Source organism: Medicago sativa, chromosome 5, assembly GCF_051527215.1.
Source record: "Medicago sativa cultivar Bolivia chromosome 5, Bolivia_mono, whole genome shotgun sequence".
NCBI lineage: Eukaryota > Viridiplantae > Streptophyta > Magnoliopsida > Fabales > Fabaceae > Medicago > Medicago sativa.
In genome coordinates, this window is record NC_140753.1 from 24267229 (window position 1) to 24280368 (window position 13140).

At 29.7% G+C, this 13140-nt stretch overlaps 1 protein-coding gene across 1 annotated transcript; it reads left to right on the forward strand.

The window, feature by feature from the left end:
- The first annotated feature begins 10922 nt into the window (after positions 1–10922).
- Positions 10923–12782, forward strand: LOC146921209 (metalloendoproteinase 2-MMP-like). Its single transcript, XM_085714636.1, has 2 exons — positions 10923–11344; positions 11840–12782. The coding sequence occupies exons 1-2, from the start codon at positions 10975–10977 to the stop codon at positions 12436–12438; spliced, it is 969 nt and encodes a 322-aa protein (XP_085570762.1). The 5' UTR covers positions 10923–10974; the 3' UTR covers positions 12439–12782.
- Positions 12783–13140: the final 358 nt, after the last annotated feature.

Here is a 13140-nt window from a genome sequence, read left to right on the forward strand (position 1 = left end):
AGCAATTTCAATTCAGCAAAATAAATTTGTAGCAATTTTAATGACTAAAATATATCAATAGTAATAACAAATAATAAAAAATGCCTCTTTCAAAAAAAAAAATAATAATAAAAAATGCCCTTTCAAAAATATTTATCTTTTAAAAAAGTCCTATTTAAGCTATGATTCGTCATAATCTTGTCTATGTGGTAGTTGTTAACTATGCAACTTTGTCCGGATCTTGTTGACGTGGACATTCCCTTAATTTACAAATTTTAAAATCAATTTAAAAAATAAGAAAATATATTTTTGAAATTAAAAAATATTAATATGTTAGTTGTTGACTGTGCTTTCTCTACAATACCTTTCTCTAACTATATCTCCCCTATCCAAACTCTTGTTTTCATGATGTAGAAGCCTCCACCGGTGGCGTGATGAGTTGCGTCGGCCCTTCGCACCACCCTCTAACCAAATCTTATGTAACTCTGCTTCGAGCCTTTTTCTCTTTGTTGTGTGGTGTTGAAAGTTTTCTTGTTGTGGATCCCCTTTGGGGTTGTGAAACTGACCGGATGTTTTTAACAAAATCATAATTTTTGTTATTAACAAGGGAAGTCTGACACCGCCTCCGTTTCAGCGATGGTTGTTGGTTCTTCGTCAAGTCTGTTTATGTTTGTCTTGTTCAACCTATATATGTTCCTCTCTCGACATGAAGGTTGTTTTTGCTACGGTGGCATGCTTATGTGTGGTTCGGTTTGTGTGCAATATGGGCTCGATTGGTAACAAATTTGGGTCAATTGTTGTGGCTCGAGCGCATAGTGTTGGATTCATCCTTCGATATGGGTTTTATATGCGTCAAGAGCTTTCATGTTCTTGTGATCCACGCATGTCCTTCGCGAATGAATTTCGCCTAGTTGGCCAAAAATAGATATAAGCTCACTGTTGTTTCTCATAGTAAATGGTGGATGCATGGATTTGTAATTGTGCTAGCGTTTGGTTTTAGTCGTTATTTGGCTCGAAAGGGCCTTTTTCTTGATGTTGTCTGTGATAGGGAGTTGTGGTACATTATTCTGCTTTAATGTTGGCGGTTAAATCACTTGCCATTTTTTAAACTCTGGTTGTATTCACTAATATTCACAAATCACTTTTTTTTCAATCTAGTTTCTAGCCGGTACATAGGCTGGGTTGTGCTCGTGATAGATGCTCTTATGTTATGATTAACTAAAATTTGTTCCATTATGATTGCTTTGTATGCCCATATCACCTATTTGGGATTGACCTACATTTTTATGTGAATTTCTTAAGTCGAGTTTATGTCTCTAATGTTTGTACCTCTTTTGTTTTTATTTTAATCTAATTTGATTTTGCCTAAAAAAATTGTTATATTATTATTTGATTCTTTTCAAACACAACATATACTAAAAAAAAGTTACAATATACGATAATATAATGTTTTTTAACAAGAGATAATAATATAATATTATCTTGTTATGAGGTGAGCATGCATAATTGGATAAGACTTTATCATAAATACTTTTTTATTAGTATGGTATAAATACGAAACTTTCACCGTCATTTAGAGATGAATAATCTATACTGTAATTTTTTTTTTAACTAAAAATAACTATTCATTCATTTAAATTGATATAGTATATCGGAACAATACAAATTTCCTAAAAACAAAATGGATGAATCCACGAACAAACTCACAACATTCATGTTAATAAGATAAAAGGTTAAATATGTTTTTGGTCCTTATAAATATGTCAACTTTTCGTTTTAGTCCCTCTAAAATTTTCCTTCAACTTTGAGTTGTTATACCCTAATTTTGGACCTAAAAATACTTGTTCAAAATTTTCTTTCATCTTTGATATATGTCTATTATTCTTGAAGAATTACCAATTTGCTATTGTTTACACTGACATTTTACTCTGCTTTATCTCTCAACTTAGCTTTACAAATCTTTTCAACTGTGTATTTGTCCATGTTTCTTGCATTTCAAGTCATCCAAAACATCTTTCTTGTATTTCAAGTCATTTGAATTGGTCTCTGATCAATTGCATATTTCTCTGCATTTTATTTCAATGTTATTTGCAAAATTCATGAAGAAGGGCATTTTAGTCATTTCCTGCATTCAAACTCATTTTAGTCCTTGAAATTGTTTGAGTCTTTTCAATTGGTTTGATTGAGTTTTTGTTTAATTCCATGTCAAAATCCATTTCAAAAGATTGCATCTGAGTCATTTTGAGTCAGTTTAGCCCCTAGGGGCATTTTAGTCATTTCCAGTGTTTGAACTCTGTTTAATCTCTAAAAATTGTCTCTGAGTCTGTTCAATTGGTTTGGATAAACTCTTGCTTTAATTCCCTGTTAAAAAACCATTTTAAAATTGCATCTGAGACATTTTGAGCCAGTTTAGTCCCTAGGGGCATTTTGGTCATTTCACATGAAATTTTGACAGAGAGAGGTTACTTTGAAGTACCTCATTTATGTAGTTGGTTCATTTTAGTCCGTTTTGTGTTTTTTATTGGTTTCACTTTACGTTTATTACAAATTACCAAATTTTAGTCAAAATTTTATTTTTATTTTCATTAAAGTCCCTATTTTCTAATATTTTCATTTTAGTCCCTCAAGTTGTCAAAATTACGTTTCAGTCCTTTTTTTTAATTCTACGGTCCAGTCTATTATTTTTTGGTAATTGCAGGGAAGTCCCCAAGTCCAATTTCAGTCCTTTTGTCCAAGTCATCAGCCAAGTCCACATGTCAGCGTCTCATTGGGTCAACGGCCACATGGCAGCCTATAAAAGGCGCATTCACTGCACAAGTGTCAGGATCATCATTCACGCAGTGCCAACTCATAAACACATTCACATTTCTCTCTCCCAGTAAAAAGAATCAAAGTCCAGAAAGATCCCAAGAACATGATGAAGGTTTGAAGAACCTAACAAACCCTAACCGTTTCCAGATTCACCAAAACAAACACGAAATTAACAAATTCATCATCAATTACACAAAAATCAACGAAAATTCTCAGAGAATCAAAACCAAAACCATTTCAATTCAACAAATTTTCACCAAATTCAATTGGATTCGTGCAAGTTCTCAGTGATTTTCTTCGAAAATCATCATCATCGAACTGCATCTCTCTCCTTGCAATTCGAGCTCAAAGGCGATCACAAGAAGGAGATTAAAGGAGAGAAGAAGAAGGATCAAAGCAAGATCGAACCAGAGAAGAAGATAGAGGAGAAAGAATCAGACCGGTGCATCAAAACAGATTCACCGTTTTATCTTTTCAGTTGAAACAACAACGAAGCGTTCACAAGAAGATCAGAGAAGAATCAAGGAATCTTCCTTCGTCTTCCTTCGAATCTCCAATTTCCAACAGGTAAACACGTAAAACTTCTCAGTTTTTTCCTTTAAATACATCAGCGAAGTCAGATCGAAGTGAATCGGTGTGAATCTGCACTTCTTTCCTCGTTTTTCTTGAAAACGTTTGCAAATAGAGGAAGAGGTGAGGATTTACACCGTAAAAACGAACATCATAGCATCGTTTCAACTTGTTCTTCGTCAGTCTCAACACAACCGAACCCTAAAAGTGTAGATCTAGGAAGATCTACAATTTTTTTGCAAAAAATAATGAAAGATTCAGATAGAGGACGAAGAAACGAGTGTTACGGTGTTTCTGTTCTAAAGAAAACGTTTAAGTTGCATGTTCATCGGAATCTGGAGGCTACGTCGGAGAAGATGAAGTTTCCGACCGGTATTCATCCTCTCCGGCGAGTTCTTTGCAGAGCTTTGAGAGAGAGAGAGCCTTAGAGAGAGAAACTAGGGTTAAGAATGAAAAGAACCGGCCTCTTTTTGCTTTTATACAGGCTTGAACCGAACTGGTTCATTCGAACCGGTCTGGTTCACCCTTAGACCATGTGTTTACACCGTCTGATCTAGGGTTTTAGGAACTGGATCAATCCAACGTCCCTGATACGTTTGGATGATCCAGGATCCATGTTCCCTTGGGCCTGGGCTTGGTTTTGCTGTGGATTGCGTTTTCACCTCTTTAATTTTTACACCCCTGCTTTGCCTAAATTTCTTTTAAAAAATTCTTAAAAATTTTCCACATGTTTTTGATAATTTTCTTGACACATTTGTGATATTTTCATATGTAAAAATGTGAGGGAAAATATGTGTGGTGTTCTTGCTAATTGTTCACTATTTTTGTTAAAATTTGTGGAGTTTTACATGTTCTTGAGCTTAAATGTCCTTTAAAAATTCTAAAAAAATCCATGTATACTTCTTGTTAGTTTTGTGATATGAGCTTGCATGTTAAAGGTTGATAAAAAATAATGTGATGCTTTTCTTGCTACCTTGTGATATTTTACATTAAAAAACTTGTGAAAAGTACATGTTCTTGATCCCTAATCATGATACATGATATTGATTTGTGAAGGGTGAATTTGTAATGGATTTCTTGCTGTTTTGAAGTGTTTTTACTGCATGTGAATATATTGTATGTGTTTACTTGTTCTACAAGCCATGTGAATGTTTGTTTGTGAAAATAAAATGCCAAGTGTGTCTAAAATACATCATGATACTTGACTTGCATGTGTCCTTATAATTCTCATATCATTGATTGTAATAAAAGCCTTTAGAAAATTGTCATGATGTGAGGATTATAGGTCATATAATGGCTTTGATGTATGGTAAATTTTAGGCATATTTTAGTGCTTTTAGGTTAAGGGTTTTATTACTTTTTGTCAAGTTTTTTAGTGTTTCTTTTGCTTATAATTTCCATTCTATAATACCCTATGCTACTAACCACTTTACTTCATGTTTCATGCATTCCATAAAAGCATCTCATCCTCCATCTTCTATTCTTGGTCTTTATTTTCAAATTCATGCAAAAATTAGAATGTAATACTTAGGAATCCTTGTATTTTACTTTATGCTTTTAAATTCTTGCAAGACCATAGCATGTAACTAGGGTATGATGTAAAGGACAATGGACTCTAATGATGTACACCGACACAAGCACCGACACATGCACACACATCACATAGATATTTTTAGATGTATGTTTAGGATATGTATGCTTAGATGTATGTTTAGGAGATTTGAAACTTAGAAAAAACTCTCTTTTCCAAAAAACATGAACAACATCACTCAAATCATTTTCTAAATAAACCTTGGGATCAAATCCCATTGAATTTTCCTTTTCTTTTCTTAAATAAAATCTTAATGAATTTTAATCATACTTTGACTTTCTTTTGCAAAATAACTAATTCAACCTCACAATTTCACAATCTTATGCCCTTGAGGCCTCTCTCCCTCATTCTTCAAAATTCCAATTTTCAAACTTAAAATCAACCAACAAAAACAAAAACATTTTTTGGAAGAGAACTACGGTGGATTTGATCCCTTAAAAGGGCACGTAGGCAAGGAATCAAAATTCCTTCAATTCAAATAAAATAAAAATTCAAACGCTTTCTTCTCCCTCCAATTCTTCACTTAGTAAACTCTTAGGTGTAAATATCATTTTCCAAATAGCATTTAAAAATCAAGCACGCGCGTAGAAAGTAAAGACGGTTCCTATAGGATACTATAGTCGTTATGGGTGCCTAACACCTTCCCGTAGCGAAAACAACTCCCGGACCTCGATTCTCAAGGGTTTTACTTATTTTTTCCCTTCCCAAGAAAAAATAAGATATCAAAGGTTAAAAAGGTTCAAACGTAATCAATGTTTGACACCCGAAAACCAAGATAAAACATGAGTCCCTATAAAATTTTCAATCACTACTTTTGGTCCCTATTTTTAATTTAATTTTTGTATTTTTTAATGAAATTGTGCAGAAATGTATAAAATATTCTAAAAAAATTTCCTAAAAAAATTAGAATTTTTTAACAAAACACAAATTAAATATGAATTTTTAACCTTAAAACATATAAAAATTCATATTAAATTCATGTTTTGTTAAAAAATTCTGAATTTTTTTTGGAGTGATTCTTATAATATTTTGAATTTTTCTGGAAAATTTTATTAAATAATATGAATTCTACAAATGAGTTTACCTTAAAAGAGGGACCAAGAGTGAAGATTAAAAATTTTATAGGGACTAAAAGTTGAAGGAAAATTTTAGAGGGACTAAAACGAAAAGTTGACATATTTATAGGGACCAAAAACATATTTAACCCTAAGATAAAACTATAAACTACAAAAACCTTAAAACAGGACTATATTCAAGTCTTTGGAGTACTCATGCATCTGGATTTGCATTGTTGACGACGTCAAAATCATTGATTGAATACGCATTGGATCGAAACTGATCTAACAATCTGAACTGAACAAACACATGAACAAGACGGAAAAGACAAACACCGCACAAATAAGACTAACAAAACAACGTCGCACTAGGACCACAAAATCACAAGAGAAAAACCAAAAACTCCTTTCGGTCCACTTTACATGTTATTCTAACAAATGCACATGAATTAAGAAATGTAGCTAATGTTGTATAGAAAAGAGTAATTGTGAGTTGTTTTACAAAAATATCTTTCATTAATGGTATGGAAAACATAAATTAAAAGAATTGAAAAAAGATAAAGTAATAAATAGAAAGGGGCATAATAGAAAAATAAACATTAATGATTCCTTGATACTTTAAAGTGGCCTATAATTTGACAAACAAATTTTGTTAGAATGACGTATAAAGTGGAACGGATGGAATAGATGTGAAAATTGTTTTTTTAAATAGAAGGGAATACCCTCTATCGTGAAACTTGTTAGATGAAAAAAATTAATTCTTTCGTTCCATCTAAATTTTCTTCATACGCCATAACCATTTATTCAAGGAATCCAAGCTTTCTAACATTTAAATCAAGAGGTGTATTATATGAACAACCATTTATATGATAACTTATAGAACAATTATGAATTTACGAAGAAAAGTAGATATTGATACAAAAATCAAAATAACAGAAAAATAAAATAAAAATATAATATAAGTATAAAATAGAAAATTCTCATATAAAATTATACAAATATAACTTCTTTTAAATCAATCCATTTGGAGCAACAAACCGTTTGAATATTTGTCGATTATTTTTTCCTTATTTGTTAGTCAAAACAACACAAAATTCTTTCATGTTTTGAAGTCAGTCACGAAATTTCCCCGCGATTGCACCATGTTGAATAAACACAACTACTGGAATGAATGCAATCAGGTGAATAATGAAAGTCATTGCAATGGATTATGATAAATGAGATGAGATCATCTCTATTCACTACAATGGCAATATCCAATACTATAGTTTTAATGTATAAATGTTTAATTAATGTCATAATTTTATAAATACGTGCATTTCTATTATGTATTTACACTAAAACTATAGTAATAGACATTGACATTATTGTAGCAAATGGAGATGATCTTAACTCATGATAAATAGACGTCCTTAATATCAAAAAAATTAATTATATATTGGAAAGTATGTCAATTTATTTTACAAATGTTAAAAATTAATTTTTTTCTAATAAATACTACTAATTTTTTTTTATCGCACTACTACTTGTTATTTGTAGAATTTTTAACATATGTATTTTTTGTCAAGTAGTCTAGTGGCTAGAACTCACACATTTTAAATGTGAAAAAGTTAGCTCAAATGGTATGGACAATGCATAAAAAAATATGTAAGGTCTGGGGTTCGAACCCCGGCCACCACCAAAAAAAATATTAATAGTTTCTCTAGAACTCACTCTATATTCTCTCAATATTCCTTTCGAAAGAATCATATTTCTCTGGTTATTAAATATGATAAATATGATAAGTCGATCTTGTGATTGTGTCGTATCATATTTCTCCTGTGTAAATTGTATTCCATGATGAGAGCCGACAGTGGCTGAGCCAGAAAAAAAAAACTCGGGTGGGGTGGGCCACTAAAATTAATTATAATATATAAACACAAATTAAAGTTGTAATAAACATTAAGTACGAAGTTGAAATGGCGGAGTTTGACTAAAAAGTTAGGGTGGATACTTAAAAAATTACTAATTTAACAACTACTATAAATTATGAAACTTTTTTTGTACATTACGACTATTAACTGAAAAATTTTTCAGTTGACATGACAATATGTCAAGTATAAGCATCACAAAAATTACGTATGCCACTTTTGAAACCGCAAAAAATTATAACCGTTGAAAAATTATTTAAAGACTCACAAATTAGACCTATAATTGAATTATTTAAATTTTTCGGGTGAGCCACTGCACCACTTTGCGGGAATTTGGATCAACCGAAACTTAAAATCGACACAAAATTGTATAAAATCTCGCAAAGTAGACCTATGATCGTTAATTTTTTAATTTTTTTGGGTGGGCAGTGGCCAACCCTAATCCATGAAGGGCTCCGCCACTGAGAGCCGAGTTAGAAACCAACATGATGTGATATAAAAATATTTGCATTTACTTTTGAATAATAATTAAAAACCTATTAAAATATCAACTATTCAAAATAAATAATAAATAAAACTATCACTAAGAATCAAAATTTTATTAATCATAAAAATAATATTGAAAATTATAAGAAAAAGTTAGTTAGGGTAAAGTATTTAAATTTATGAAAAAAAGAAAAGACTATATGTAATTTTATCGTTTGAAAATTATAAATTTAAACAATTCAATAAAATATTAATTATTAAAAATAAATTTTAAATTTTTTTAGATTCATATTTAAATTATAAATAATTGAAATAATAAGAAAAAAACTAATTTAAAATTTAAAATTTTATCGAATTTGTCATGTTTTTTTTATAAGGCCAAGAGAAAGGTTGGACATATAGGAGAATCTGAAGCATCCCAACTAGGTTGGCACCCAACAGACACCCCTTTCCTCTGCCGCCTTTCCAATAAGTAAATTTTATTTAAAAAAGGAAAAAAAAATTACAAAGAGGGGGGACAAAGCCATTACCCTCGGAAAAAAAAAACAAGGGTTAATAGTGTTTTTCACCCCTGTAATATAGGCCATTTCCGGTTTTCGCCCTTGTAAAATTTTCGGTTTGATTTGCACCCTCGTAAATTTTTTTTTTTTTCCGGAAAACACCCCTCCCCCCTCCAACTCAGCAGATTCGCTTAGGTGGCGCTGACTTGGCTTATTTTTTTCATTTTTTATTTTTTTTATTGGCCATGTGGAAAAATCAGATTTTATATTTAAAATATTTCAAAAAAAATTTTAAAAAATATAAAAAATCATAAAAATATTTATTTTTTTTCCAAAAATTTTAAAAAATAATAAAAATATTCAGTTTTTTTCCAGAAAATTAAAAAATCGAAAAATAAATTTTCAAAAATAAAAAAAATCCCAAAAATAATAAAAATATTCAGTTTTTTTCAAAAAAATCGAAAAATAATTTTTAAAAAATAAAAAAATCCAAAAAATCATAAAAATATTCAGTTTTTTTTCCAAAAAATTAAAAAATCGAAAAATAATTTTTTAAAAATAAAAAAAATCCAAAAAATCATAAAAATATTCAGTTTTTTATCCAAAAAATTTTAAAATTCGAAAAATAGTTTTTAAAAAATTAAGAATAAATATTAAGATTTTTTCCGAAATATAAAAAAACAGAAAAATAGTCATATTTTTTTTTCCAAAAAATTTAAAAATCGAAAAAAAATAGTTTTTTTTTTGCCTAATGATTCTAACAAAAATCCGTTTTGGGGATATAATAAGAATTTTTATTCTCAAATAATCTCGGAGGGTTTTGTCATCGTCATGGAAAGATGATTTATGAATTCTACCTCCTCTAAGGAAGAGCTTAATTATAGGAAAAATGGAATTTCCACAACTTTTGTAAAAACCTCTAAATTTGTATTCAGATTTTTAAAATTAATTTTTTTTCCAGAGTGTTTTTTAAAAAATCTGACCTTTTTTTTAAATTTTGAAAATTTACTTTTTTTGTATTTTGAAAATTAAATTCCAGAATTTTTGAAAATCTTTTTAATTTTAAAAAAATCCGATTATATTTTCTGATTTTTTTCTAATTTTTTAAATTTCCAAAAAAAATCATAATAGTTTTTTTTATAATTTTAAAATTTTTGAAAAAAATCTATTTTTTTTTTCGATTTTTAAATTTTTTGGAAAAAAAATATGACTATTTTTCTGTTTTTTTATATTTCGGAAAAAATCTTAATATTTTTTCTGAATTTTCTAAAAACTATTTTTCGAATTTTTGTATTTTTTGGAAAATATTAAATAGTTTTATGATTTTTTGGATTTTTTTTATTTTTTAAAAATTATTTTTCGATTTTTTAATTTGAATATTTTTATTATTTTTTAAAAATTATTTTTCCATTTTTTAATTTTTTGAAAAAAATTTGAATTTTTTTATTATTTTTTGGATTTTTTTTATTTTTTAAATATTATTTTTCGATTTTTTAATTTTTTGGAAAAAAACTGAATATTTTTATTATTTTTTGGATTTTTTTATTTTTGAAAATTTATTTTAAAATATTTTTTTAAAAAAAATCTGACCTGGATTTTATTTTTTACACGTGGCATTTAAAAAAAATGAAAAAAATTGCCAAATTAGCGCCACGTAAGCGAAGTTGCTGAGTTGGAGGGGGGAGGGGTGTTTTCCGGAAAAAAATTTTTTTACGAGGTGCAAATCAAACCGAAAATTTTACAAGGGCGAAAACCGGAAATGGCCTATATTACAGGGGTGAAAAACACTATTAACCCTTTATTTTATTGAGAGCGAACCATTTGAATAGTTATCAAATTTTATTTCATTTTTTAAGTTAATAACGAAATTTCCCCGTGATTGCATCATATTGAATAAACACAACTAGTTGACCAATACATTGTTGACAATAATAATATTTGTTTTACAAGGTATCTGACTTTCTCCAAATCCATTGGCCAAGTTCTATATTAAGGTATTACCTTAACTCACATTTTCTCTAACCCCAAACAAAAAACATTATAATCCAAGTTAACATCACAATTACCAAACTATGAAATTGAAAACACAAAAAACCTATATGTTTCTCTTAGTATTATCTTTTCTACTTGCAGATGTATCCGAATCCATTTCTTTTGCACCAGCAATTGGATTAATAGTTAGAAGCAGAATTCCCTTCTATCTTAAACGCATAACTTCAAGTAAATTATTTTCCAGCATCTGGAATAAACTCAAGTCAATCTTCAACAAAGCTCTAGAGATTGGAGACATCGTTAGCGGAATTTCCGATTTGAAAGAATATTTACAATTCTTCGGTTACCTAAACTCTTCAACTTTGCATTCAAATTTCACAGATGCTTTCACTGAAAATCTTCAATCTGCAATAATCGAATTTCAAACAAATTTCAATCTCAATACTACAGGTAAGATAAATACTACTCCCTCCGTTTCAAAATGAGTGTCGTTTTAGGTGTTTACACACATATTAAGAAATGCAATGATTAAGAGAAAGAGAATGGTTATTTTACCAAATTATCCTTATTAACTATTGGTTAGTTTTAAAAGTTATATTTTGGAAGTAGTGTGCAGAGTATTAATTGGAGGGTACAATTGAAAAGAAAAAGTTATTATTGCATTGAAAACTGAAAGCGACACTCATTTTGAAACAATTTTTTTTGGCTAAAGCGACACTCATTTTGAAACGGAGGGAGTATATAGTGACCGGTCCAAAAAAAATCATTTAGATACGCATATACAAAATATATATCATTTAATTATTTAAATCATTTAGACTCGCACATACAAAAATATATATCATTTAATTATTTTAAAAATGTATATTGTTTAATTATTTATCTTTTATGTGTGTGTCACATAAATATCATTTCGATTGTGACCAAACAAGTTTTTCTCCACAGGTCAACTTGATCAAGATATATATGAAATTATTTCAAAGCCACGTTGTGGTGTTCCCGACATAATCAATGGAACCACCACCATGAAGAACAACTTCACCAACAAAACAAGTCCATTTAAACCGTGGTGGAGGAATGTGGAGAACAGATCGTTGACATATGCTTTTCATCCAGAGAATAACGTCACAGACGATGTTAAGTCTTTGTTTCAAGACGCGTTTAACCGTTGGTCAAATGCAACTGCATTGAACTTTATTGAGACAACATCGTTTAATGGTTCAGATATTCGTATAGCGTTTTTGACGTTGGATGGAAAAGGTGGAACGGTTGGAGGCAGTTATATAAACAATAGTGTTAATGTTGGCAGTGTATACTTGGATGCAGATGAACAGTGGGTGTTACCTAGTGAAAATGTTGTTAAAGAGGATGATGTGGATCTGGAATCTGTTGTGATGCATCAGGTTGGTCATTTACTAGGGTTGGGGCATTCTTCTGTTGAGGAGGCTATTATGTATCCGATTGTGTTGCAAGAAAAGAAGATTGAGTTGGTGAATGATGATGATTTGCAAAGGATTCAGGAAATTTATGGTGTCAATACTTGAAGAGGTTAACATAGTTCATGTTCTTGGTTTGTATATGTTACTAATAAGCTACTATTAAATTAGGAGTTACAAGTATTCTATAATTTTGGTAATAATAACAAGATTGTAAAACAGTTAGGGTACTCTGTAAGACCTAGTTCAACTGAATGGTGTTCGTCAATTTGTGTGTGTATATACAAAGTGTAGTTTCATGAAAGATGTACGTCTCCGATTCACGTTTGGAAAAACACACATTCTTAGAGAATGTGGATTTTTGTTTGAATAAGCTCAAGTGATGATATTGCAATTTTGTTGAAGTTGCGAAGTGTATTTTTGTTAAAATTATATAAAGTGATTTTACCAAATTCACTATCAATTAAAAAAAATCAAATACCCTTTAGAGTTTAAAAGTTTTTAGATATTTGTTTTGTTATGTTTGAATAATTATTGGATGGTGTATTAAAATTTTGTTTCTCTATCGAAATTACTGCTTGAAATCAATAAAGTTATGGGGAAAAGAAAATTGTGGAGTGATTTTGTTGATGTCGTAGCTAACATACATATTCCAATTGATGAAGTGTGAGTGGTCAAAGCATGAAAAACATGTTTGACAAATTCAAATCATTTGGACTTTATATGATCACCCTGTTTTATAATACCCTTAGTTAGTCCTTGAACAACATGTCTTAACCTATTTGGGTAATGTTTACTTTTGACCTGTAA